We start from the raw sequence: 25,630 nt of genomic DNA on the forward strand, positions 1-25,630 counted from the left end.
CTCTGCCTGTTGTCCTGGCGAAAGTATTAGGGTTTTTTAAATAAAATAGAGAGCGATGCTTCCGTGGCCACCCCAGGGGTCAGGATCTGTGGGGATCTCACCAGCCTGGAATGCCCTGTATGTGCTGGGGGAGCCCTCATGGGAAAGGCGACGCGGGAGAGGGAAGGAGCGCAAGCGATGGCCAGGGCTTTAGCCGATTAGCCTTATTAATAGAAATTAAACCCTGGCTGTGAGCCCTGCAAAGCCCCCACAGCCCCCCCACTGCCAGGAGCCTGAGGGCCTTTGGGGATTTACAGCCCTGGTCTTTCCCTCCCCAAAATGGCTTCCCACTTGTGTGGCCAGAGGCTTGTCCCCAGTGCCTGCCAGACCTCTTTATAGGTGGCAGCCACTGAGGGGATTTTGGTGCTTTAGGAGGGTGGATATGTTGATGGGCTGGATCTGGCACTTCAAGCCATGGCTGGCAGAGTTTCCTCAGCTGGTCCATCCTTGTCTTCCTTCTCTGCTGGACACATGCAAAATCACACCAGTGCTTCTCCATCCTTCTGGCTGGCAGCTGAGGAAGAGGTGGAGGGCTCTGAAGCAGCCCCTTCACCTATTTTACCCCTTAATGGAGCATGGGCTGCTGCCCTCCTCCTCCACTGCCCCCTCCCCGGCACCCTCTGTCCTGGCTGGGTCCATCACCAGCATCCCCCATCCTCACCCTGCTTCCTCCTGCCTCAGCCCCTCTGATTCTGCCCCCGCCAGCCTGCCCCGCTGTGCTGGGAAGGGGAGGAGCCCCTGGGCAGCGGGATTACGTTGGGGGGGATTCGGGCCGCGGCAAGCAGCCACCTCCTCCCCATTGGCTGGAAAAGCCTCTTAAAAGTGGAGAGGTGCTTTCTGCCCGCTCAGCACCCGCCGGTCTCTGCCGACCTGAAACCATAAGCGGCTGCTGACCCACATCGATGCTGAGAGTGCCGTGAGGCACTACCTGCACACACAGCAGGCGAGGGGGTCCCACACGCTGGGCATCCCCCTGGATCGGCCAAGGGCAGCATCGGAGCCAGAGGAGAGGAGGCTGAGAGCAGGGTTAGCTCTCTAGTGAGGACATAGTTGCCCCAAAAGAAGGAGTGGGGAACAAAAGAGACCTCTGGTCAGGCTCTGGATTCCTGCAGGCATCACCCTGTGTCCGGCTGACGGCGTGCCCACCATGGAGCAAAGAGCCAGCAGGGCCATCTAACTGTGTGCCCTAGTCCAGCGCTGGGAAGCGCCAGCCAGAGGGAGAAGGAAAGTGCTGCTGACCGGTCCGCTCAGCCCTCAGAGGCTCAGCCGCTGCTCGGGAGGTTGTCGCTTCATTACACAGGTCAGTGGCGTGGAGGGATGCTTGAATCCTGGCACTGGATGCCAGCGGAGCAGCTCATTTAATTTAAGCCTGCACTCATTTAATTCTCTAACAAAAGCTTTGTGTTGTCTGTGGGCTGGGGAGGCTGGTAGCATGAATCGTTGCCCTTGCATTCAATAAACAGACCCCCCACCCCACCTGTACTGCGTGGAGGCACTAGGAGCCACCCTAGCATTTATGTGGACCCTCCTGAATGCCGCTTGCCCGGCACAGTGGAGCTTTGCTGGGCATCGTCCAGCGCCAGCTGCTTTATGTTCTGTGTGTGTCCAGGGACTGGCGGCCACGGCTGAACCTGCTGTGGTCTTTGCCCTCCCACCAGGGCTTGTGACTTCTGGTGTCAGCACAAGTCTCCTCCTGACCCCCACCAGCGGCAGTAGCTCTGCAGCTCTGGTCCACCTGCCTGCGATGCACGGGGAAGGGCAGGTGCCCATGCTGATGAGCTTTTAGGTGCATGTGAACTTACTCGTGGTATTTTTACCTGTGACTAAAGCTCCTTAACTGAGGAGAAAAGAATAGCAAGCTGTAGAGTGTGCAAAAGCAGGCGCAGGGTAAACAGCGCTGGCAGTGCTGGGGTAGTGGTTGGACTTGATGATCTTAAAAGTCTTTTCCAGCCTAGTTGATTCTGTGATTCTACGTGCAGCTGTGAACAGAAGAGCTAATGCATGTTCTGCAGTGTTAGGAGCAAAACAACTCTGAACTGCCCAGCTCAGAGCTGGGACAAATGTGCTACAGTACATTGGTCTTGGAGGCCCTCCAGAGGTGAGCTCCTCTGGTGAACCTCATCTTTTTCAGCCAATATTTACCTGCAGGCAAGTAAAAGCTCTTTCATGCCTTGATGTACAGTTCTGTAGCACTGAACAAGTGGCTGCTGTAGAGATGCTCATCCAGCTCCAAACTCTAACAGTGCTGATGGATAACTGTCTAATGGGTTCTTCAAAACCAGATGTTGTGGACTTATTGGCAGGTGATGCTGCAGAAATCTCTGAAGAGCACGGCACAGGTGCACAAGAGGGTTTTTGGTAGGAAGCTGAGAAAAAAAACCATAACCAAAAGCCAGATGAATTGCAATGGTTTGATTCGTTTAATTTATGGTGCAGGACAAGATCAAGAAGAGTGAGGCTGGGAGAGGGGCTCGGACGAAAAGGCTCAGGGTATGTTTGGTGGCAGTCACTCCTACTTGAAGTAGGTACGTTCAGGAGATGGTGCAGTGGTGGAGCACCAGCACTGATGGAGAAATCACTGCGCTTTTGCAGCAGGTCCCCTTTTGTACAGCCATACCTGGCTGTGAATCAGGTGGAGCTAGGAGAGAAGGGGAATGGCAGAAGCTGACTAAGACCGTTCAGCCTGGCTGTCCACGTGCCAGTGATCCAGACAACACCAGAAAGGGTGTGAGGGGGGAGGTATGGGTGTCTGGAGAGCGTACAATTCATCTTTTCTTCTTTGCCATCATTCTTTGCCTTGAAAATGTCTTTATAGCACCCTGTTCTCAGTTCATGCCCCTGTCCCTTGCCACAGTCCCTGAGAAATGGGACCAGGGGGAAGAGACTGGAGTAGGCTGCACCGGGCCCCGTGATTCAGCTTGAGAGCTGTTAGGATATGGCCGCCCAAGTCTGTGCTCAGAGTCAGATCCTGCTCCCTCTTCCTCCTTGTCCCAGGTTCATGGGCTCACCTAGTCGTCTTTTTTCCTTGTTCCCCTAAACAGCAGCTTCAGACCCTCTCATAGCAATTCCCAGCCCCGTTATCAGTCTCGGCTCCGCATCCTGAACCTCCTGCAGCCTGAGAAAGACCAGCTGTTCTCCTTTCCTGTGAGCCACAGTGGTGTCATGGGGTAGCACCACCTCTTGCCAAGCAGGGGCCCTTTACCTGGGCTCTCCTGCAGCTTCTGCCATCCATGCTTTTTGCCTAAAAGATTTGCACTTTTCTAACGTGCTGAGCAACAGCAGCTATGGGAACCAGGTCAAGTGGTGCCCATTGCTCGGAGAGCATGAAGAAGAAGGAAGTCCTTGAGAAACATACACAGACCCAAACCTCCCGGGTCTAGCCCTGTATGTCCCGTCCATAGGAGTGTCCTTGCTCCCTCAGCAGTCTCAGGATACAACTGCTGGCATTTCCCATGACCGTCAGTGTCAAGGGATGTGGACCTTGTCGCCATCTCACAGTCCTTCGGCCAAGGGATCTGGGGAGGAGACAGAACTCACGTTGAGTTTGTACTGCCAGGAGGATGGTAATAGGGCAAACCAGCTGACAAAGCCCAGCTCAAGCATGGAGAAAGCCCCTCTGCTTTCTAATGCCTGTCTGATGCTACTTGGGAGCATCTATAATCAAAGTCCAGTGACAGCTTTACACAGAGGTGTGAAAATAAACCTGGCTGACCAAGAAACTGGGGCCAGTGGTGCTGGAAGGGACATGGCAGAGACCTGGCGCCTAGGGGAGAAACGAGAAAAACATACCCATAGCGGCCAACTGAAACAAAATTCCTGGGCAGCTTAAGAGCCCCGAGAGCTACTCACAAGACATCCCCTCTAATTCCCTCCTTCTCCCCCCTTTAGGCTTTGTTTGGGCCCTTATGTGTAGGTACAGAGCCCTAATCTCTCTGGCATGCAAATAACCACCGGTTTGCAGTGCTTTTCCCCTTCACCCATTTCCCAAATCTGGCCCCTCACAGCAGGGAAGGGAGGGCGAGAGAGGGCAGGGCCTCCCAGAGGAAAGCACAAGGGGGCTTAATGGAGCTCCTGTGCCTCACTGGTGGGGACTTCTGTAGCAGGGAAAGTCCTGGAGGGCTCCCAGGACTGTGATGGGAGAGGCTTGAGGGAAGATCTTGGGAGTCAAAAGTGATCCACTTTGCTGGCTTTCACCTTGCACCAGCCTGCAGGCAAGGCTGGATATGGAGCAAGTGGAGTGCTGCAGGTCCTGGTGCCCCACCACATCCAATGCAGCTCTCCAGTCTCAGCTGAGAGCTGTGACCCTGCTTGGCTGTGTCTGACCAGGAGCTAGTTACGGAGCTGTAGGATGCCCAAGCTCGGGGGGGGCCTTCCCACCTTGGCTCAGTTGTGGCTTGACTTCAGAGCCTGAAGGAATCCTGCCCTGCCTGGCAGGATGAAGGTACAGAGAGATGGTGTGGTACCCCAGTGAGGCTCTCAGAGCTTGGAGATGGCCGGTATCGAGAGAAACCTTGTAGCAGATGTTCTTCTCTTCTTAGCTCTTCTGTTCATAGCTCTTCTCTTCATGCAGTGCCTGGAGATTTCTCTCTTTCTTTTTTCCCCTCCTTCTGTTGCCCTGCCTCCTCCCATCCTGCTTTCCTCTCCTAGGCTAGACAATGGGGAGACGTGACCCAGAGGAAGGGCATCTCCCAGCTCCTGTGAAGCCCCCAGATGGTGGTTGGGGCTGGATCGTGCTCCTCGGCTGCTTTGTGATCACCGGCTTCTCCTATGCCTTCCCAAAAGCCGTCAGTGTCTACTTCAAGGAGCTCATGAAAGATTTCCATGTGGGCTACAGCGACACAGCCTGGATCTCCTCCATCATGCTGGCCATGCTCTATGGGACAGGTGATGCTTGGACACACTCCCTCCTTCTCAGCTTGTGCCTTTCTTGCCCTGCTACAGGCCAAGACCCATGTCCCCATGGGCCTTCCTCATGCTCACTGACCTGGTGACATGCAGAATACAACTGTCCCACCACTTCTGTTATAGAAGTGTGCTGCATGTCCCCTTTTTCTCTGCTCCAGGAGACCTGAGGTGTGCCCCACCTGTCTCTCACACAGTTAACATGGGGTTTGCTCCCACTGCTCAAGTGCTGCCCCTATCACACCAAGCCCCTCTTGTTCCCAGGCACTGGGGGGCTGAAGGCAAGGAAAAGCAGTCCCCACATCCCTTGGCTGGGCCCAATGGATGCGTATCTAAGCAGCCAAGCGATGATCTCTGTCATTAATGTTTCATCTTCCTGAGTGCCCTATTTGGGATGGCTGCCCCTTCCCAGGTGTCTCATCTCCTCCTGGTCTCCTACTCTGTCCCCTCTGCTTCCTCCCAGGACCGGTATGCAGCATCATGGTGAACCAGTTTGGCTGCCGGCCCGTGATGCTCATCGGCGGGCTGCTGGCTTCCTCTGGGATGATCCTGGCATCTTTTACCACCAATATCATTGAGCTTTATCTGACAGCTGGTGTGCTGACAGGTGAGAGCCTCACGAGTTGGGAAGGGGACACACTTACCTGCAGAAGAGCCAAGAACATGCTGTATCTCCCTTTAGCATTGGGTCTAACATTAGATCTTCCCTCACCTATTTGCATCTGCTCATAGGAGGCATCTAGTCCTGAACATTGCGTCTGTGGGAGATGCATCTGCTGGATCTAAAACGACGCTTGGTGACCATGGCAACTGGGGTGGCATCAGTGTATAGTGGTAGACGAGAGAGGCAAAGTTCCTGTTTAAGGCACAGGTCCTGTTAAACACGTCCATGTTTACCTGGTTCAGATACACCTCAGGTAGACAGGCTGGCTCAGCCTACCTTCTGTGGGGGCAGCCCACCACCATGGGAGCAGAAGGAGCAGAGGCTTGTGAGGAACACATGAATCCCGTCATGGGACTTCGGGACTAAGATAGCCTGAAGGGAGTTTTCAGCCTGTTGCAAACCACATCTCATGTTCTTGCACTTCCCGTTCCCTCCTGGCTCTCACCCTCCTGCAGGTCTGGGTATGGCGCTGAACTTCCAGCCTTCACTGATCATGCTGGGCACATATTTTGACAAGCGTCGGCCTCTTGCCAATGGACTGGCTGCTGCTGGGAGCCCTGTTTTCCTTTCCTCCCTCTCTCCACTGGGGCAAGTGCTGCTGGAGAAGTTTGGCTGGCGAGGAGGGTTCCTTATCATGGGTGGCCTCCTGCTTAACTGCTGCACTTGTGGGGCAGTCATGAGACCCCTGGATGCGGGCATGAAGCGGAAGATGGAGAAAACTCGGGACAAATATGAAGCCAAGGAGATGCTGCCCATAGGAGGAAAATCAGAGGAGGGCATCAGCACCACTGATGGAACCATGAAAGCCAAGAAAGCCAAGAAGAAGCCCAGGAAAGGAAAGAAGCTTCTGGATTTTAGTATCTTTTCCAACCGAGGGTTTATCATTTACACTATTTCCAAGTTCATCCTGGTCCTGGGTCTCTTCGTGCCCCCCATCTTGCTGGTCAACTATGCCAAAGACACAGGTGTACCAGACACAGAGGCTGCATTCTTGCTCTCTATCATTGGTTTCATAGACATCTTCGCCCGCCCGGCCTGCGGCATGGTGGCAGGGTTGAAGTGGGTCCGCCCTCACGTGGCATACCTGTTCAGCTTCTCTATGCTCTTCAATGGCTTGACAGACATCTGCAGTGCCAGGGCTAGCAATTACACGGGGCTGGTCATCTTCTGCGTGTTTTTCGGCATCTCCTACGGCATGGTGGGGGCACTGCAGTTCGAGGTGCTCATGGCCATCGTGGGCTCACAGAAGTTCTCCAGTGCCATCGGGCTGGTCCTGCTTATTGAGGCTTTCGCTGTGCTCATCGGGCCACCCTCTGCAGGTAGGTCTCTTGCTGCAAAACACAGGTGATTCGTTTGGCTGCCATTCCATGGTACTGCGGGTATTGGGCATGGTTATTTGATGAAAGACCCTATTCCTCAACTTCGGATGTCCTCTGGAAACTGGGTTCTGAAGTAAGAGCTCTCAGTCTCACTCCATGCACCACAACTGAATCTAAGCATGGCAGAAGACGGCAAGTGGTATTTCCCTCTCTGCTTTGCTCAGAGACCTGAGTGATGGCAGGTAGACAGAGCTATCCAGGGATATACATGACTTCCAGTGTCCTTCAGTCCTGATCAGTCCTTTTGTGCTGGGATCCAGGACTCTGCCTTCACTGTGAATGTTGCATAAAATCATGTTATGGGTAGGGTCAGGCACATGCTGCAGGCAAACCTTTGAGAGTCTTCATTAGGACAAGGCAAAGATCTTTCAAGTTCTCCCTGGGGTCCATGGCCTTTTGATTGGTGCTGTGAATTATGATCTCAATTTGTGCTGGCCCCAGTCCAAAGGCACAGGCATTTTGGTGCCAATCAAGTCAAAACAGCTCATAGAGCCACCTGAGGCATTTGCTGTTACTTCGTTTAAAGAGGATTAAGACACAGTTTCTCAACCAACCTGGTCTAGGCCACAGTAAGGTCCGTGCCCCACGGTCAGTCCATAAATGAGCTGCTGAATAGAGAGATACCCTTCATCCGAGAAACTGGTGTAGGTTACCGTTAAGTGTCAGAGAAAGTCAGATCATGCCAAAGGCTTATTTACAAATGAAGTGAGTTCTCTGCATGTGTGATTTGTGAGGAAGGGTCAGGGACAGACCGTGGGCCGCTTTGTTGCTCCGTGCACTCCCTTCCTTCAGTGGCAACGCGTGAGCTAAAACCCATCAGTGAAGACCTCTAATGATCTGTTCCCTAGCACATACCGCCAGTTATGAGCAAAACCCACCCTGAGCAGCTCCACCCAGCCCTCAGGTAAAAACTGGTGTCCAAGAGAAGACCCTCTTTATGATAACAGTAATTCATGTCTTGTCTTAAAAGCTGTGGGGCAGTCAGCAGCCCCAGGCCAGGGAGGGTCAAGGAATACATGTCGTGAACGCAGATGCAGATAGACCATGGGGATGAGGGAGATTGAACAGCACCTTGCTCCTCGGAGCAAGGCACACCAGGGGGTAGTGATGGGGGACATCCCTCGGCCCTCCTGCCTCAGCTCAGCTGTGCCTTGGCACTGTGCGCATGCACAATGGGATGCAGATAGTGCAAAGCCACTGAAGAACAGTGCTGGGGGTAGCCAAATCGTGGTGCCCTCCTTCCCCCCGGCAGGACCTGCAGGACCCCCCGGCCCAGGGAGCCTGGGTGTGCTGGCAAACCCGACAGCTCAGGCCTGGGGAGCAGTGCTCAGCTGGAAGAAGGGGGTTGAACAAAGTGGCTTTGTTTGGTGTAATCCTCCTGAGCTGCTTCCCGCCCCATGGGTGCTGAGGGAGTTTGGTGCAGGATAAGCTGCACACACGCATGCTGGCGTGCACGCAGGCTCCTTGCTCGCCATCCAGCTTGGATGGACACGGCACATACATTCACCTGGGGATGAATTCACCACATTTACTGACAGTGAGTTGAGAAGATACCTTGCGAACGTCTCTTTGGCAGAGAAATCATCAGCTGTGGGCCAACCAAAAGGACTTCTCTCTACCAAAAAGAAAAATGGGTCCTCAGCCAGATGCAGGTGCTGGTCTGTCCATGCAGGAAAGTGTAGGCTGAAGCTAACTCTCATTTCTTCTCCAACCATCAGGCCGCTTGGTTGATGCTCTCAAGAACTACGAGGTGATCTTCTACCTGGCAGGCTCAGAGGTGGTGCTTTCTGCTCTCTTCCTGGCCATGGCCACCTATTGCTGCCTGAACCGAGGCAAGAAGAAGGAAGGTTCCCCGGAGAAGAGCCCTCCCGCGGGTGGTGGGAGTGACACTGAGGAAGCAGAGTCCGATGTGCAGGAGGCCGAGGAGCACAGCAGTGACAACCACCAGCCAGCCCACAGCACTGACAATGCCGTGGTGACAGCCAGCGAGGAGGCCAACCATGTGGCAGAGGAGCAGGGCAGGGAGGGAGGCGAGTGTCCCGCTGGGGACGGGGAGGTGTTGGCGCGAGACGGCTGTGATGCTGACCAGACGGTGGAGAGGGACAGCTTTTAGCCAGGGCAGAGGAACAGGGATGGATAAATCTGGCCTTGTTTGCATGCACCTCAGCTTGGCAGGGTAGGTGGGAGATAAAGAGGAGAAAGTGCAGACAAACACAGAGGTAAGAGAGAGAGGTATGAGAATATCTGGTCCTTATGTACATACGTCCACATACCTACCAGTGATAGGTCTACTTGCATCCTGCACCCACGCTGGTGCAACTCAGGCTCAGAGCAGCCCAAACACCAAAAAGAAAACAAAAAGTCATCTTCTTTCCTCACTTTCAAACCAGCCCCAGAGAAAGTCTTTTGAAGAGGTTGCCAAGGACTCTCCTTCTCCTTTTGCATTGTCATAATACAGAACACAAACAATTAGAGACTCTTTGTAATCAGATCTGGTACGCTTTGGTTTGGTGTCAGTGTTTCCTCCGCCTCACTTCCACAGTCAGGATAGGGCCAGGCCAGCTGGAACTAGGTTTAGGAGGTGGTATAATTCATAGCTATCATATGGGCCACTTCCAGCTGCAGCCAGCATGGGCGTAGACACTGCATTCCCTGCAGTGCCTCCGTTGGGCACTGCCAAAGTGGTGGGATACCTCCCTCTGGAGCATCTTTTGTGGGTGGTAAAGTTGAGGCAGTGACACACGATTCTGGTTTTCCAAGTGGGGAAGTGCTGGGTAGAGGCTGCTGCTGCAGTGCAGGAAGAAGGCGTCTAAAAAGATTAATGCCTTTGGGTGAGCAGCCAGGAGACGGAGCCTCGCCGACAGGAATAGCAGCAAGCTATTAGTATCTAGCCTGAAGTGAGTGCTGTTGATGTGTGAAGGAACAACTTGGCCTCTATGGGAGGTGGGGGTTTCAGGGCAGGTAAATAACCGTGTCCCAGGCAATTATCCACTCACCAGGAATGGCACCAGGCCCATGTATGTTTTCCTCTCAGAGAAAAACCCCTTACGTAAAGGAATCAAAGGTAAGGCAGAAGGACAATCCAGAGCCCCCAGTGCCATTGATGAGGGTGTTGGAGCACATGGTAAGGCAGGCATGACTCCCTCACCCCTGCTGCAGCGGTGGATTTCCAGATTCAGCAGACAACCTTCCCTGGCATGCCTAAACCACTCCTAATCTGCTTTAGGACTGGATCTTTTATAAACAACCCTGGCCAAAGCCCTTTCTTCCGGTTTCCTGAACTGCTTCACCTCAGAGGCCCTGGGGGAACCTGTGACTATAGCGGGGGATCAAAAACTAAGCAGAGGGATACAGGGAAGGCAGCTCATGGGACCATCAAAATAGGTGTTTCATTCCAAACCAGACTGACTACAAGTTAACAGATAGTGGGTGAAGCCTGCAGCACCCGCAAAGCCATTTGAACCAGCAGGAGAGCAGGGACATGAAGGAAAAAGTTCCATCCTAGATGTTCCTAAGCAAAGAGCAGTTAAGTGACAAGCAAAATAAAGCTGCTGAAGAACGTCAGTTTAAAGAGACGTAAGAACTGGACACTGGAACTGGATTATCTGTAAGGTCCCTTCCAACCCAAACCAGTCAATGATTCTATGCAATTGGCAGGGAGCAGGTAAACCCCATGGGGCTGTGCCTTGCCCCATCACCATTGTCAGCCCTGACTGTGGATCAGTTACAGCCGTGACTTTGGGCTTCTTCCTACTCAAATCCACTTAGAAACATCCCAAATCAGACTAAGCCTCATGACAAAGCGCAGCTGCAAAGCTCTGGGAGAAAGAGAAGGAGCAGCAAGAGTGATGGAGCACTGCAGGCGTTCATTCACTGCTCCACAAGCTTATTCCCCCCTCCCCACAAGGTAATATCACTGTCTGTGCTCTGCTCAACCAAGTTGCTCTGCAGCACTTTCCCAGCAACCCCAAACTCCTGTCCCCCAGGCCGGGTTTCCTTTGGTCACCAGCACCCCCTCCAAGTGGCAGCTCACATCTTCCCAGTGGTCCAAGGCCCTTGTCAGCCAGGCAGGTCATGGGAACGAGGTCCCCTCTGTTTCCTTGTCACCAGTCAACATTCCCCACTAAGCCTCCTGCTCTGAAATCTTTTCACAAACCACATAAAAGCCCTCAGGGTACAAGATGTTGCTACAGACAGTGCTGTAAGATCCCCAGACCTCTTCCTCCACCAGTCAGGTTGCAAAAAACATGGCCAAGCTGCCTTCCACTCCACATTGTCAGCTTTCAAGCCAGTTTTCTCTGTCCCTCTGAACTGCTCTGTATTATGGCATAACAAACAGCTCTGAAAGAGGATCAGGGTCTTAAGCATCAGCTCAAGCTTGTGATGCAACAGCTGAGCTGTGTGGAGAAGCTGGCCTTGGAGGTATGCAAGGATGCCACCCAGCAGAACTGAGGCAACCGGTGATTTGGTGCTCCCCTGGGAAGCCACACTGGTCTTACATGGAGGACTGGCCTTGCTACAGCATTTATAAGCTTTCTCCTTTGCAAACATGAGCTGCAGTGACAACCATAGCTTGGCACAGAGGTTATCCACCAGTATGAGCAAGAAAAATAAATGGCCAGCACATGACACCCATCTTCTCATCACTGTATTTTGAGATTAAAACCAATAGGGGATGTGCAAATAAACCTCTAAAGAAAACCCATAAAGGACAGGAAATGAAATGTCACATTTTTCTTTATTAGAGACAACGGTCAGTACAACAGAATCCATTGAAATCTTCCAGAGCAGCTTAACCGTGAATGGCTTTCTTCCAGGCACCCACAGAGATGACGAAGCTCCAAAGACAAATCGAAGAGAAATAACAAAGAAAAACAAACATCTCGATCATAAATTAATGTCCTCAAATAACTTCTCTCACTACCACTAGAATGTAATGACAGAAGTCAAAACCCTTGCCTCTGAGAAGCATACTGCTCCTGGCAGTCGTGCTGTCTGCCAAAAGTGAAAGTGCCATCAGTATCTGGGATCAGCCCACAGGGATAAAGGAAGAAGAGAAAAGGAAGGAGGAAAGACGCAGCCTCACTTACCTCAATTTTCCTTCCCCTCCTTCACTTGTGCTGGGAATGGGATGTCAGCCACTGGTGCTGGCTGGCCCAGGACAGCACAAATGGCTGTGGAGAGAGGAGAGCGGGAAGCAGCATGCTATTCATGCTTTGCACTAGAAAATCTCAAAGCCTCTGCCTACAGGCCATGCCTTCCTCTCTCCACGAGGCTTCCTGTCTCTCCTCTCTAGCTGAAGAGCCATACAGTAATGAAGGAGAGATGGAAAAGAGAATGATAGAAAGGAAATGGGTGCAGCTTTGCCAGCTTTTGTCATTCCCAGGAACCTGTCTGCCACAGACAAGCACTCTTACCTCAGCATCTCTGCTGACTAGGGGGGCTCTTTCCTGAGCCAGGTCCCTCCTTCCCACAGGGAAGGGCAGAGCCACATCCTACAGGATTCTAGCTCTGGGCTGCAGCTATGGAGTATGCAGACAGTGCCAGCTGTGCAGGAGATCAGTTACTTTGAAGAGGATGGAAGCCAGAGGAAGAGATTTTCTACCTCTGCAGCTCTGCATACCAGACACATACTCCCATCAGCCCCTGCTTTGAGGGCTTCCTCCAGCTCCTTGGATGGACGGTGATCCAATCACATGTACTACCACCACTTCTAGACATCAGTTGAGACTTCTATTTCTTAAAAACAGTGATCATCCTATAGAAATCAATCCTGCAGCCCATGGGGATGGACAGAAGAGACAGAAGTAGCTCAAAACAGGCCAGAGAATGGGAAGCTTGGAGACAGTGAGCAGTGGGATGAAGAAAACAATGCTGGTGCCAACAGCTTCCCCTACCACAAGGGGAGGACAGAAAGGGGCTCTTCATGCCATTTGTAGCCATCTCCAGATGTTTAACTGGCCTCCATGTGCCAGAAGGGAGTGGTTGCTGCCCTATATGCTCGGCAGTGTCTTGCCTGCACACAGCCATATGGCAGTGCAGGAGGGGATTTTCCTCCCCACACCTCAGTATTCAAGTTGGGCAGCAGGAATCTCTAGGAGTAAAAGGAATACCCAGGCAAACAAGCAAAGGAAGAGAGGAGAAAGCAGAGGTTGGTCCTGATCCAACCAGCTACCCCCACCCAAAGCAGAGGAGGAATTCCAGGCTGGACATACACAGAAATCACAGAGGATGAACCGCTATGTGAAACAGACATTTATAACAGTCTGCAAAGTCTTTCCTCTGGCCACTCAGGCATCATCAATGAGCTTTTCACCATTTGCCTGTTCCTTCCCACTACCCTCTCTCTTGCTTTCTCCTCCTCCTTCTTCTTCTTCTGCACCGTCCGTGTATGTGTCCTTCTGCCCGTAGCTGAGAGTAGTACGGGCAAGGTCCACCTCAATGGGAAAGACGTCTGCATCTCGGAGCACGGCATAGCAGTCGTCATAGTACTTGGACATGGTGGAGACAAAACGCTGGAGCTGGAACACGATGTCCTGCACTGTAGTGGTGACACGTTGGGAACAAGTCAGGTCAGTGAAAACCCCCTTCCCAGACAGAGAGAAGGCTGTGATCAAGCCTCCCTCACAGCATTAGATACAGTTTCCTAAGCATTAATCCCTTTTGTCCTCTGAGAGCGGATGTCTCAGGCACAGCCACAAAAGGGTTCTTCAGTAAAGACTTCTGAGCTGAGATGAAGGAGAGGCATGAAGGCCAAAGCCACGTTTGCCTGACCTTTTCAGGGGATGGTCACAACAGTGGTACTCACCATGTTTCTGGTCCAGGAGCTCTATTTTCTCTAGCACATCCTTCCTCATCTTGGCAAAGCGCGTGCGAGCCTCCTGCCGGCAGCGCAGGATAAGGCGGTATTCATAGTTCCCAGTGCTGACTCGGTAAAGGGGTTCACCCAGAGCCTGCCAAAAACACAGCACCATTTTAGAGACTCCCACAGCAGTGCTTGTCTCACAAAATCATACAATGGTTTGGGTTGGAAGGGACTTTAAAGATCATCTGGTTCCAACACCCCTGCCATGGGCAGGGACACCTTGTATGCAAAGTTTGTTGGCTGTTGTGGACTCACAGTGATTTTGGGTTATTACAGCCCTCTCAGGCTCACTGCAACTGCAGTCAGGAAGCACGAAACATGAGGAACACTGAGCCACGTCAACAACTGGCAGTCAGTGGGGCCACTTTGAAGGCCAAATACGCACCAGCCACAGTACAGTAAAACATCACTACTACGCAAAGCGAAAAGGACCAGCACCTTTCAACTCAGCCTGGAAAAGTGGGATGGCTTCTTATCTGAACTATTAAGACAAGCACTGTGAACAAAAGAGTCCAAGAGCTGAGGGATATATTAATTTATATCAATCAGACATAAAATTCTGCCCTCCTCTGCAAGCTTCCCCTGCTCAGTGCAGGGGAGTTGGACTAGATGACCTTTGAAAGTTCCTTCCACCCCAAACTATTCTATGATTCTATATGGATTGTGTAACATACTATACATCTACACAGAGAACCCTGTGGTATCTACAACCATCCAGACACAACACTAGAAAACAGTAGGGAGGGACCAATACATTGTCCTGAGAGAAAGGGGTTAGGTCTGTCAGCAGAACAGCATTCTTCTCTTGCACCAGTAAACATAACTACATAAAAATACATGTTACAGACTATGGCTTGATAATGCACGCTGCATGCTCCAGAACCAGAGATGTGACTCTGCTGGGCAAGACTGGGATTCTTTCCTTCCCATTTACAAGGAAAGATATAATTAAATGTTATCTTAGGAAAGTTTTATTCCATCCTGGCACTGGGAACTAGGCATTGCAAACAATCAAATCCCTGCTCTGAGATAAATACCTGGGATAAAACAAGATCTTACTTTAATGCAGAGCATCTGGACATAGAATCATACACTCAGAGAGTCATAGAATGGTTAGGGTTGGAATAACCTTAAGATCATCTAGTTCCAAAACCCCTTCATGTAGGGGATACCTTTAGCTATCTTAAACAGAGCTGTTAAGGATTACAGTCATAAGCCCCTAAATCCCCTATTGTTAACAGAGATCCTTTAGTCAATTTTCTTCAACTACAAATGTAGGATTCACATGCATTTTGCTGCGAAGAAGCTCAACCTCCATTTCTCAGAAACAAGTCCAGAATTAATTATAAGCTGTACACTACACACAAATGGAATCTGTGAAGACAACACCTTAATCCTCCTTACATACGCTGATATTACTTAAACACTGAGATAGGCAACCACTAAGCAAACAAGCTGCAGAGAAGATGTCTGGTCCCTCCACTATTCCACAGCACTAGTGAGTCATGACAGTGTTGCCCAGATAGCACTTAAGGATCTCCAGTTTCTAAAACATTAAGAACAAATGCATGTAATTATTAGGATGCATTCACCAGTTTCATGCAAACAGGCACAGGAGCTATTTTACAATTACAGGGCAGTGTGTATGGGGAAGCTGCAGAAAGAGAGTATGCAGTTGTCATTGTCACAGTGGTGGTACTCACAATGCAGCTGTACTCTTCATCATCCATCTCTTTGACTTTCAGGCAGTAAGACTTCACAGAATTTAAAACAGAAGGAAATATTAAAAATGAGAAGTGATTTCATCATCACCCATAGCCATACAGTTGTACCATTTCAAGTCTTCCTTCAATGCTACAGCTAGGAGCACTGGGGAAAGCACAGTGGGATCAGAGTATATTAAACATCCCTAGTGGAAAGAAAATCTGTTTGGAGAAAGATGAGAGAAAACGGTGGGGGAGAAAGAAGCTGCTTAATATTTCTATTACAGGAGCAAATACTTTAGATAAGTATAACCTAGCAAGAGAAAAATCCTGTGTTCATCTACTGTTTGGGAAATCACAATATCAGAAAAGTATGAGAAGGGAGTAAATAAGGAGGGAAAAAGGGAAAAAAAAAGACGAATTGTGGGAAGGACTGATGCGGGAAGAGATGCTGCCATATTCATTTGCCTTAGGGCTGCAGCTCCAAATACTTCTCTCAACTGGTAAAAGAAAATAAGATTCCTACAGTTATAGAACAGATGCACTTAAAAAACCCCATGCTTTTTGGGTGCAGAAAACAAAGGGCGAGTAGAAGAGAAGAGAAAAAATAAAAGGCATGCTCTAAATAAAAGCAATTATGCCTTGACAGTTGCTTACTTTAGCTAATGAAAAACAATCTAAAACTATCGGAAAAATGGGGACTGGAGAGCTTTTTGGGGGACTCCAAGAGATCAGGCTATGATTCCACGAAACTTAATTTCGACCAGCATTTAAAAAGCAAGCAAGCGGCTCACCAAATATTCAAACTTGACATCCAGGTATTTTTTGATAGTCAGCCTTGTGTCAGGAATGGCTTTATTCAGATACGTATTCAAGTCAGTAAGCATCTGCAAGGGAAATATCCTGTTGCTGAATGTATGACCAAAAAGCATGACTACATTTTATCAAGTACAACCTTCTAATCAGCACAGGTCATGAGACTGCCTCGAGTCAACCCTCTTTTGAACTAGAGCACATCTGAAAGAAAATGTTTGATCTTGACTCAGAATTATCACAGAGCATCCATTACTGTCACAGGCAAGTCGTTCAAGTCTCAGAAATGCATGCCTCACTGCCAGCCTGAATTCACCTTCTTTCAACTCATCTTGTTTCAACTGGTCCTGGAAACCACCCTCCCTGATTCAAAGGCCCACTACCCAGTGCTGTCCATTCAATACGACACTGAAAATGGCGCTCAAATCAACATCTAATCCTCTCTTTGCTAAAATAAGTGGACAGATCCCCTGGAGACTCCAATTTACATATACTGATCGAAGTCCTTAAGTTGTTCCTGGACTGTTTATCTAAACTTTTACATTTAGTGACATCTTTTAAGTATGGGTACCAATATCAGGGAAAGGGCTCTAAAGACTACTCTGATCAAACTATCCCCTCATCCTCAAAAGAAAAGGAGAGGAATATACCCACGTGCAAAAGTCAAAGGGACAAGACTGATATATTCACTACACTACCTCTTAGGTTCTTTATGAAGAGAGTTCATTGAAGGAAAGCAGAGACAGCTTTTCCCACAATGAATGATCTTTAAGATCACACCTTCAAAGACAGGCTTCTGTCTTTCTAGGTTCCCCTCTTCTCCAGACCCTGTACTCCTATAGTTAAATTCTTTACCGGCTTAATTGTTTTTAGAAGGTGAATCCCAAACTTCTCAATGTTGCGATGGGCATCAGCAAATTTCACAAAGGCTTCACTGGCAGCTGGTTGCGGCTCCCGTACGCCAATGACAGAGAAAACATCTCCAAATGCTGGATGAGGGTAATAAATAGAAACACATGAAAGAAACTGACCCTGGAGAAGAATCTTGCCTCCTAAAGACCAGAGGTCTACAAGGCATTATTTGCATGTCCCATGTGTAAGACCGCCAATGCCAAGAGAGCAGCCCTTCCCAGCTCATTTCCACAACACTTAGTTTTCTTTGAGCAAGGGAACCATACATCTAAGTACTGGCTAAAACTCCTGAAAACTAAAGCCAAAGATTTCTGCTCCTTTCACTCAGGATTCTTTACCTCTGTGCGTCTGGGATAATTCAAAGAAAGCCCTGAGAAGACTTTTGGTGTGCTCTGTCAAGCCTGTGATAGAAGCCAGAAAAAAGGATTCGAATCATTTCACTGCAACATAATGGAGGTATCCCTCTCCCCCCTCTGGTGTCTGACGAAAGACGCAGTTTACCTTTGTACAACTCTGCAGTCCTCTCCAGCTCCTCTAACCTCTTCACTAGTCCATCTAATTGGAAACAAGAATCAGAATACAGAATTAGAACAGTCAAATCCATTGCATGGTTAAGACCTGATCAACTGGAAAAACAGTTTCATGCCTCTGGTTCAAATTTCCCTCACCTTTTAATGCCTGTCTCCTGGCCCAGCATGGGAAGCTTTTAAACCAACTGCAAACTTATTTTACAGTGTGGGGTCACCACCTATTTGCAATCACTAAGTGGTTCCTCACTTTAAATTAATTTGACCCTAGCTAGCATAAATGGCCCCACTGACAGGATATATCGGGATGGGCATTGGCAATCACAACAGTGAGGCAAAGCAGAAGGGAAGAATTATGAAGGAATCATGTGGACCATGCAAGTAACAATAAAGAGTAGGTAAGCACAAGAGAGTAAGTGTTTCCTTAAGAAAATGTCCTCCTGGACAATACTTACCGTTGCAAAGTATGGCTCGGCTTAAGCCCAGGGCATCCGCTGTCCCTGAGCTCATATTCTCTACCAGTCGGTGCTTTACCTTCTTCAATACTAAAGGCCAAAAGAGAGTTGCAAACCAGGATAAGAGTCTTTTCCATTGGCATGAAAAGCTCATGAACATACTTCACTGGTTTCTCAGGCACTGAATAAACTGAACTTAACTCACTATTGAGGTAGCAAGCAAGAAAAAAACAAAACCCACCTACATAGATGTAGAACAGTGGCTAAAAGACCAAGGACATAGTCCATATGGTCCATATCTAGGCCTTGACAGCCCTAGCCTGGACTCATATGATGGGCTGCACAACCCCGGAGCAAAACTAACCGAAGTAGCTGTATGACCTTGAACCGTCCTTGATGGCCGCCGATGAGGGGAGTTGACGGAGGAAATTTTGCCAAGGAACGCTTCGCTGGGAACTAGCTTACCGCAAGGAATGTACCCTGCTGACGCAGAGACCCTCGTGAAGAAGTTAGCTTAGCCAATCATTGTATAGAGTTAGGCGCATGGACAGTAGGTACTAACCAATAATAGGTAAGATAGAGCCGCGTGATTTGTTGTTGCTTGTATAAATAAGGCAGTTTTTGGCAATAAACTCAAGCAAGTTGCATAACTCATATTGAGTCTTTCTCTTGACTCCGGTTAATCTCCGACATTTCATAAGAACTAGATTTTCAATCCAGCTGTGTATAGCACATCTTCTATCTTGCCTATCAGTTCTGCTATCACATCCTATATAGTCCAATCAATAAAGCTCCAGCACTTCTGCTGGAAGATTATTCCCGTCAATAACTTTGCTATAAATCACCTATCATGATACTTGGAACTAAACTTTGCTTATGCTACTTGCTGTTTTACCTAACTGAAGTCAGGAGACAAGGCTAAAAGCAAGACATACAGAATTTATGGATCAAAGTTATCCCTTTGTTTGCTTTTATCTTTTCGATCTCAGTTAAACCCTTTTGTCACCTCCAGATGGAATAAATTTCTGTCCCTGGTGGTTATATCCTGCAAATTACTAGAGACAGTTACAACCTCTTCAGAATCAGATGACTTAGCTGCATTTATTGAGAGGCAAACTTGCAGGGGTGCCAAGTGCCTGCAGCTCCTAAGAGTTCAGCTGAAGCCAGTGTCCAGCATCTCTGGAAAATGCCACATTTTCACCATACTTCTGTTTCCCCAGAAATCCATCTCATTCCTCATGATTTTCCTGAACCCTTGCAATTCATTAGCACCTTAATCACCATAAAAATACATGAAAGCAAAAAGAATAGATACATTTATTTTTAGGAAAGTGAGAAATGTGACCATATAAAGGAGACAGCTGTGTAGGCTTACTTCAAAATACATGCTTTGTTTTAGAAATAAGCCTCTCTCCTCTCCTATAGAGTTTATGGTTGTACAAAACTCAGTGCAGATAGGTGTGTTTCATCATTGTCTTCCAAGCTGAGAAACTGCAACCAGAACTTTCTGATAGACACATTTCTGCATACCTCATTTCTGTGAAAATCTCAATAGTCAGCATGACTTACAGGTATTAAAAATAAATAAAATTATTACCTGGTTGAGTTTCACCATCCATGCTAAACACAAAGAAACAAGCCTCTTGCAACAAGCCTCCTGCAACAAGTCACGCCTCACCTTTCAAGGCTATTTCAAGAAGCAAGGCAAGGATTTTTTTCTAAACCTGTAATTCTCTTTGACAGCATCCACTTGAAAATGACTGATTTAAGAGGAAGAATGGAACCAAAGTTTGACTCTGGTTTTAGCTTGGACCAGTCTTTCACCCATCCATGTAATTTTAACACTATAAGGAGAAAGAAACCAGTCTTACCAATATCCAAAGACTTGCCCTGCTTTGGGTCGGCCTGAAGTTTGTTGTAGTGTATTGTCACTTCTCCCTGTAGAAAGAGCAAATCCCAAACTGCTGTGCTGGAAGCAAGCAGCAGTGGATTCTTTTACCAATGGACAATAAACTGTAAACTATGACCCAGAAGCTCCCTTGGCCCCCTCCTACCTCTCACCTTTACCATCTGTATCATCTTGGCCACCTCCACCTTGGTTTTCCCCTTGACGGACTTCCCATTCACTCCTGTGATTTCATCACCAGCTGCTACAGTGCCATCTAAGGCTGCAGGAGTGTTATCAAATACCTGGTGGAGAGAAGAAAGAGCACAAGTAGTCTGGAATCAAGAGGAAGAGGAAGGTGAATACAGGGCTAGTGAACAAAAACCCAGACGATTACATTCCTCCTATTTAACTCAGCTGTATTTTGTGCATGGTGAAGCTGCAGTTTTTTCCCTTTCTTAGTGAAGGGGCAGGCTGATAATATAGTTCCCTGAGGAAGTTCTTGCCTCCAAGACATATGTCATCAAGCATACGATTTCTTCATGTTGAGAAAGTCACACTGTTCCCCTGTGAATTCTAACATGCTCTCCAAGGAGGATAATTTCAGAAGTCTCTTATGTATCCATTAGGTGCTAGGGCAAGGAAATCTTACTCACTGGAAAGTGAGATGATGTCTCCCACTTTGAGGAAAACAAATCATATGGGACTCTCTATGCTTTCCATCTCTGAGATGGAAACTGTTTTACACAGATGGTTTATTCTTCCTCCCTGAGTGCCCACCTGGACAATGTAGAGACAGGGGCAGTACTGTGCTCCTCCCCCAATGCTGATCCCAATCAGGTTCTGAGAGTCCTTCTTCAGGGTCACTGTCCCAGGTACAGTGGGAATCCCCCTGTAATGACAGAGAGGGAAATGAGTAACTGAACATGGTAGGCAGAGCTGCATGTGTATGAAATAGCTCTGGTTGATACAAACTGAAAACTTTATCTCTGCCATAAAGTCTATCAGCATGGGCCATAGTGCTGGAGTGAGAGGAAACCTTGCACAGCATAAATGAAATGCAAGATAAGTGCTACAGGTTAAATTCATTGCTAATCTCATCAAACCTTTTACTTGCTCAGGGAATGCCAGTGGTGTTCTCCTTACAGACCTAAGAAGTTCCGAGTTTCTGTCCACTTCTTCTTGCCTCCTATCCTCCATTACAGATATTTTTTCCCTGGCTAAGGTCACTAATTTCCAGAAGGTTTTTCTGCACTGCTTTGTAATCAGGAATACAGAATAGTTACCCCAGAGCAACAGAACATGTTCTCCTTTGCTCAGCAGCACAGCAATGCCCATCCCCAGTCTCCAGGGGAAGCAAGAAATCAGGACTGAACAGCAAATCTTCAGCACACAGCATCAGGAGCAGGTAAATTTATACACTGCCATAAGGTCTTGGCTGCAAAGCTATTTCTAGTGTTAACAAAGAACAGGTAAAGACAAGCAAAATACTCACAGCTTATCTTCCTCAATATCATAGTCCAAATCTGCAAACATTGTTTCGGTTAAGCAGAGCCTCTTTGTCTGAAACTGCTTATTCCAAACTCCCTGGGAAAAAAGAACAGAATAAAACCCAGTAAACCAGTGACCTCAATAGAGAATTGCAGAGAATCAACCATCACCCTTGCCAGCGCCCTTCTTCGTTTTTCTTTTTTTCCATGTCACACCATGGCCTCTGTTCTTGTACCAAAGCTGAAAAACATGTCAAGTGTCTCTGATTCTCCGCTCTGAACAAGACAAGAGAAAGTCCTCAAGTTTGAATGACGCCTGGTTAAAAACGCACATATGTACTTTCCGCACAGTGTTTCCAAAGCACAGAACAAAATGTGATCCCTTCTGGAAGCTGCTTCTCCACACACTCTACCTGCACCACAGCTGCTAAAGATATTTACAGTTTTATCCCCTTCATCATTACACATCTCCATTTTGTTCTTGACTTCACAGCAAGTTATGAAGTCTATTTGACATTCTACTTTTTGGCGTTCTCCTCTTATCTCGGGAGGCTACACAAAGCTTTTCCCAAGTTGTTCTCACAAAAAGCCTCATCTGTAAGTGGCTGTGCTTAAAACCCATCTGCCATCCCATTCAGAAGGGTATGTCTGTGTGCCTTAGCACTATTATGGAGATGTGTTTTTCTCACAGGCTTTTTGGTAGTGTGAGTGGCATGTTGGTGCCAACAAGCAATGGTGGATGTGGCTTGGGGAAACCTGGTCTAGTGTGAGGTGAACCTGCTCCTGGCAGGGGGTTGGAACTGGATGAGCTTTAAGGCCCCTTCCAACCCAAACCATTCTACGATTCTATAACCCCTCCCCCCTCCCCGTCCCCCTAACCCCCATTTCATTTCCTATCTAATTTGGGCAGTAATCAGCAGACATGCTTTGGCTTCACACATGCTTCGGCAGCACCAAAGCCCCGGTGACGCTGTCCCACAACGTTGCAGCGGCCTCCGGAGGCAGTTACCACCGCACCCAACCCCACCGGCCGCCAACGGGCGAGGGCTCCACCGGCACCACCCCGCCACACCGCACCCCTCCTGCCAGCGGCCTCGCACCTCTCACCGGGCCGGGCCGGTGGGCGGCAGCGGGGTCTCCCGGAGGCCCGACACCTCAGCCCTCAGAGCGGAGGGGGAGGGTACACCGGGCACTGGCGCGACCGCTTAGGGGGTGTCTCCCTGACAGGGGCCGGTGTGGGGATGAAGATCACCGACACCGCCGCCGGTACAACGGCGGGGCTCGGCCCTGAGACGGATGCTTGTGATGAGAAGGGGTCCCCGTGCTCACCGGAAGTGGCCGCCCGGCAAGGGGCCCCACCGCCACCTGCAGCACGGCGCTGTCACCCCGCCGACACGTCACCGCCGGGGCCAGGCCGGAAGAGCCCGGTGTAGCCCCGCCCCCTCCGCGTGCGCCGCGTTGCCATGGAGACGAAGACCCGCGGGGGCGGGGCCAGCCCGCTCCTGTCGCCATCTTGGGAGCGGCGAGGAATGGCGGCGGTGTTACTGTGGTGTGAGGGAAGGCGGTAAGGGGAAGGGGACAAGGGAAGGAAGGGGCTGGCCTCTCTCCTGCCAGACACCCCTCTCTCGTGCGGCTGGTTCAGGGAGCTGCTCCTCGGAGGAAGTGTCCTCCGGATCTGTCGTGTGTCCCCTGGAGGCCACAACAGTGCAGAGAAGGAAGGCTGGGCACTATGGTGGAGCTGCGCCTGCAGCCTCCAGCTCAGGTTTTGGGCTACGTCCAACTCTGCTTTAGGTTTCTGAGATACTTACAGAATCACAGAATGGTTTGGGTTGGAAAGGACCTTAAGATCATCCAGTTCCAACCCCTCTGTCACCATGAGCAGGGGCAACTCACGCTAGACTATAACAACCAAGGCTCTGTCCAACCTGGCCTTGACCACTGCCAGGGATGGAGCATTTATCACGTCTTTGGGCAACCTGTTCAGCACCTCACCACCCTTACAGTAAAGAACTTCCTTATATCTAACCTGAACTTCCTCTGTTTCAGTTTGAACCCATTACCTCTTGTCCTATTGCTACATTCCCTGATGAAGAGTCCAAACGCAGGGAACTGTGAGGCAGAGCCTTTGTGTCAGTAGGTGGCAGAGGGGGAGCTGAAACGGTGGCAGCAGCTGAAAACGTGGATGGGAAGCACTGACTTGAACAGGTTTTGTGGCACAGCATGAAACAGGAGTGCCGTGGCTTGTCCTGCAGCTCTTACTGGTGGATCTTGGTGAGCTGTCAGCTGTTCAGTCACCAGGAGGGGCATCCAAAGTGTGCCACCTCAAGGAAAAGACGCTCTGTTACGCTTAGTACTTGGAAGAATACAGAGCTGTTGCTTAGGGAAGGTGATGTACCCTGCACAAATATGCCCAGTACCCATGGAAGGGAGCATTTATTCATAAAGACATTTGTGAATATGAACACGTCCCAGACTGATGATTCAGTTGACAGCGGGGACACAAAGAGCTTTGAAACCAGTTGGCACAATCGCCTCTACTGCTGGCAGGCCAGCGGTGACCTGTGGAAGCAGTGAATTGGAAGCCAGTCAGCACAGCTGTATGCAAACCCACTGTGCTGTGATGGGTATGGCAGGATCACCAGGCTTCTGCGTGGTTTTCTCCTTTGCCGTGTGTATGATGGGGTTGTGGTTAGGTGTTCAGATGTATGCCTCCATCAATATAGCACCATCACTGGGAGAATGCTTTGATTTCCCAGAAGAATGTGATCGCCTGTTGCATTATGTGTCATCTCTTGAGCTGCTGCTTCAGAGCAGTTATCCAGCTGCCAAATCTGGCTTACTGACACAGATTAAAAAAAGGGAAAAAAGAAAGCAAATTGCACTCTTTGAACTGAAAACTCCTTCGTGACCAGGAATAAGGACTGGCAAATGACAATGACTTCACTTGCTGACTGAGAGGGTGGTTAGTGTTCGCAGCATGCAGCCCCATGAACTGTATGCATCAAAACACTGACTGAAGCTACCCACAATGCTGGAGTAAGAGCGTGTTGTTAAAAACTGCTTTGAAATGCTGGGTCTAAGAGGTTATTTATTTATGAAGGGAAGCCGAATGAGAAATGCAGTCCTTCAGGTGGGAGCTCTCTGAAGAGACTGACATCCTGACCCTCTATGCTGACAGAGGTTTTACATTGGTGAAGCACCAGAATTGATGATCCAGGCCCTGATCTCTGCATGTGAAGAGCTCACTGGGGCTCAGCAGTGCAACATCACCTGTCTGTGACTGAGGATGATACAGAGAAGACAGAGCCAGGCTCTTCCTGGGACTTTCGCACAGCAAAAGGCAAGAGGCAAGGGTTGCACGTTGCAGCATGAAATTCTGGTGCAATAAAAGGAATAAAACCATCACTCTGAGGGTGGGTAAGCACTGTTACAACAGCCCAAAGAAATGGGGAATATCCATCCTTAGAGACAGTGAAAATTTAACTGGACAGATTCTGCAATGCTGTGGTCCTGCAACACCTGGAAACATTTTCCTGTGTAATTCTTGGATCTCTTTCAAATTATTGGATTAAAACAATTGTCCATAACTTTCTTCTTCTTCGAATACTTAATTTGGAATGCATTTTAAAAGATCTCTCCCCCTGTCCTCCTTAGAGCATATACCTTTGCCATAGACAACTAGGGGTTAAGATATTTGTGATACAGTTACAGTGCAGCCCCCTCTGAAGTCCAGCCCCTGGCTAGCTGGACACTGCCAAACACTGAGGAAACCCTACAGAACCCTCCCCAGAGCTGACAGCTGATACAGACAAGAGCTGATAAAGCCAATGTCAAACAGCAGATCTCCAGCAGAGGCAGAAATCGAGCCTGCTGTCTGTCCCGTGCCAAGGCAGAATGCTCCATGTACTGAGTTAGAGGGCCTGGGAGTCCCACACACAGTCCATGTGCTGTCTCCTGCTTCGTGCCCGTGAGCTTTGCAGGATCACCCGGAGGAGG

At 49.3% G+C, this 25,630-nt stretch overlaps 2 protein-coding genes across 6 annotated transcripts; one reads left to right on the plus strand and one right to left on the minus strand.

The window, feature by feature from the left end:
- The first annotated feature begins 956 nt into the window (after nt 1-956).
- On the plus strand, nt 957-11,918 carry SLC16A8 (solute carrier family 16 member 8). Of its 3 annotated transcripts, XR_013958064.1 has the most exons (6): nt 957-1,339; nt 4,687-4,923; nt 5,405-5,548; nt 6,061-6,924; nt 8,703-9,160; nt 11,730-11,913. XR_013958064.1 is itself a non-coding variant. In XM_080629987.1 (5 exons), the coding sequence occupies exons 2-5, from the start codon at nt 4,695-4,697 to the stop codon at nt 11,912-11,914; spliced, it is 1,350 nt and encodes a 449-aa protein (XP_080486113.1). In that variant the 5' UTR covers nt 957-1,339; nt 4,687-4,694; the 3' UTR covers nt 11,915-11,918. The 3 variants fall into 3 exon arrangements, 2 of the variants coding, with proteins under 2 accessions (XP_080486113.1, XP_080486112.1); XM_080629987.1 differs by lacking the exon at nt 8,703-9,160 and having other exon boundaries at nt 11,802-11,918; XM_080629986.1 differs by having other exon boundaries at nt 8,703-11,913.
- Nucleotides 11,919-11,941: 23 nt separating this feature from the next.
- On the minus strand, nt 11,942-23,045 carry PICK1 (protein interacting with PRKCA 1). Of its 3 annotated transcripts, none has more exons than XM_080630011.1 (13): nt 22,735-22,902; nt 21,640-21,731; nt 20,925-21,036; nt 20,321-20,449; nt 20,131-20,197; nt 18,260-18,349; nt 17,779-17,832; nt 17,616-17,678; nt 17,221-17,354; nt 16,347-16,439; nt 15,553-15,603; nt 13,793-13,937; nt 11,942-13,525 (listed from the first exon to the last, which is right to left on the minus strand). In XM_080630011.1, the coding sequence occupies exons 2-13, from the start codon at nt 21,678-21,680 to the stop codon at nt 13,275-13,277; spliced, it is 1,230 nt and encodes a 409-aa protein (XP_080486137.1). In that variant the 5' UTR covers nt 21,681-21,731; nt 22,735-22,902; the 3' UTR covers nt 11,942-13,274. The 3 variants fall into 3 exon arrangements, with proteins under 3 accessions (XP_080486137.1, XP_080486138.1, XP_080486136.1); XM_080630010.1 differs by lacking the exon at nt 22,735-22,902 and adding an exon at nt 22,964-23,045 and having other exon boundaries at nt 11,943-13,525; XM_080630012.1 differs by lacking the exons at nt 18,260-18,349; nt 22,735-22,902 and adding an exon at nt 22,964-23,045.
- Between the last annotated feature and the right edge of the window lie 2,585 nt (nt 23,046-25,630).

The sequence above is a fragment of the Psittacula echo genome, assembly GCF_963264785.1.
Source record: "Psittacula echo genome assembly, chromosome: 1".
Classification (NCBI taxonomy): domain Eukaryota; kingdom Metazoa; phylum Chordata; class Aves; order Psittaciformes; family Psittacidae; genus Psittacula; species Psittacula echo.

Coding starts and splice junctions, on each gene's coding strand:
- SLC16A8 (XM_080629986.1), top strand. CDS start 4,695: ATGGGGAGACGTGACCCAGAGGAAGGGCATCTCCCAGCTCCTGTGAAG. Junction 5,549..6,060: donor GACAGCTGGTGTGCTGACAG/GTGAGAGCCTCA, acceptor ACCCTCCTGCAG/GTCTGGGTATGGCGCTGAAC. Junction 6,925..8,702: donor CATCGGGCCACCCTCTGCAG/GTAGGTCTCTTG, acceptor TCCAACCATCAG/GCCGCTTGGTTGATGCTCTC.
- PICK1 (XM_080630011.1), bottom strand. CDS start 21,680: ATGTTTGCAGATTTGGACTATGATATTGAGGAAGATAAGCT. Junction 20,198..20,320: donor AGATGATACAGATGGTAAAG/GTGAGAGGTAGG, acceptor CTCTTTCTACAG/GGAGAAGTGACAATACACTA. Junction 13,938..15,552: donor ATGAAGAGTACAGCTGCATT/GTGAGTACCACC, acceptor TGTTTTTGGCAG/GCTCTGGGTGAACCCCTTTA.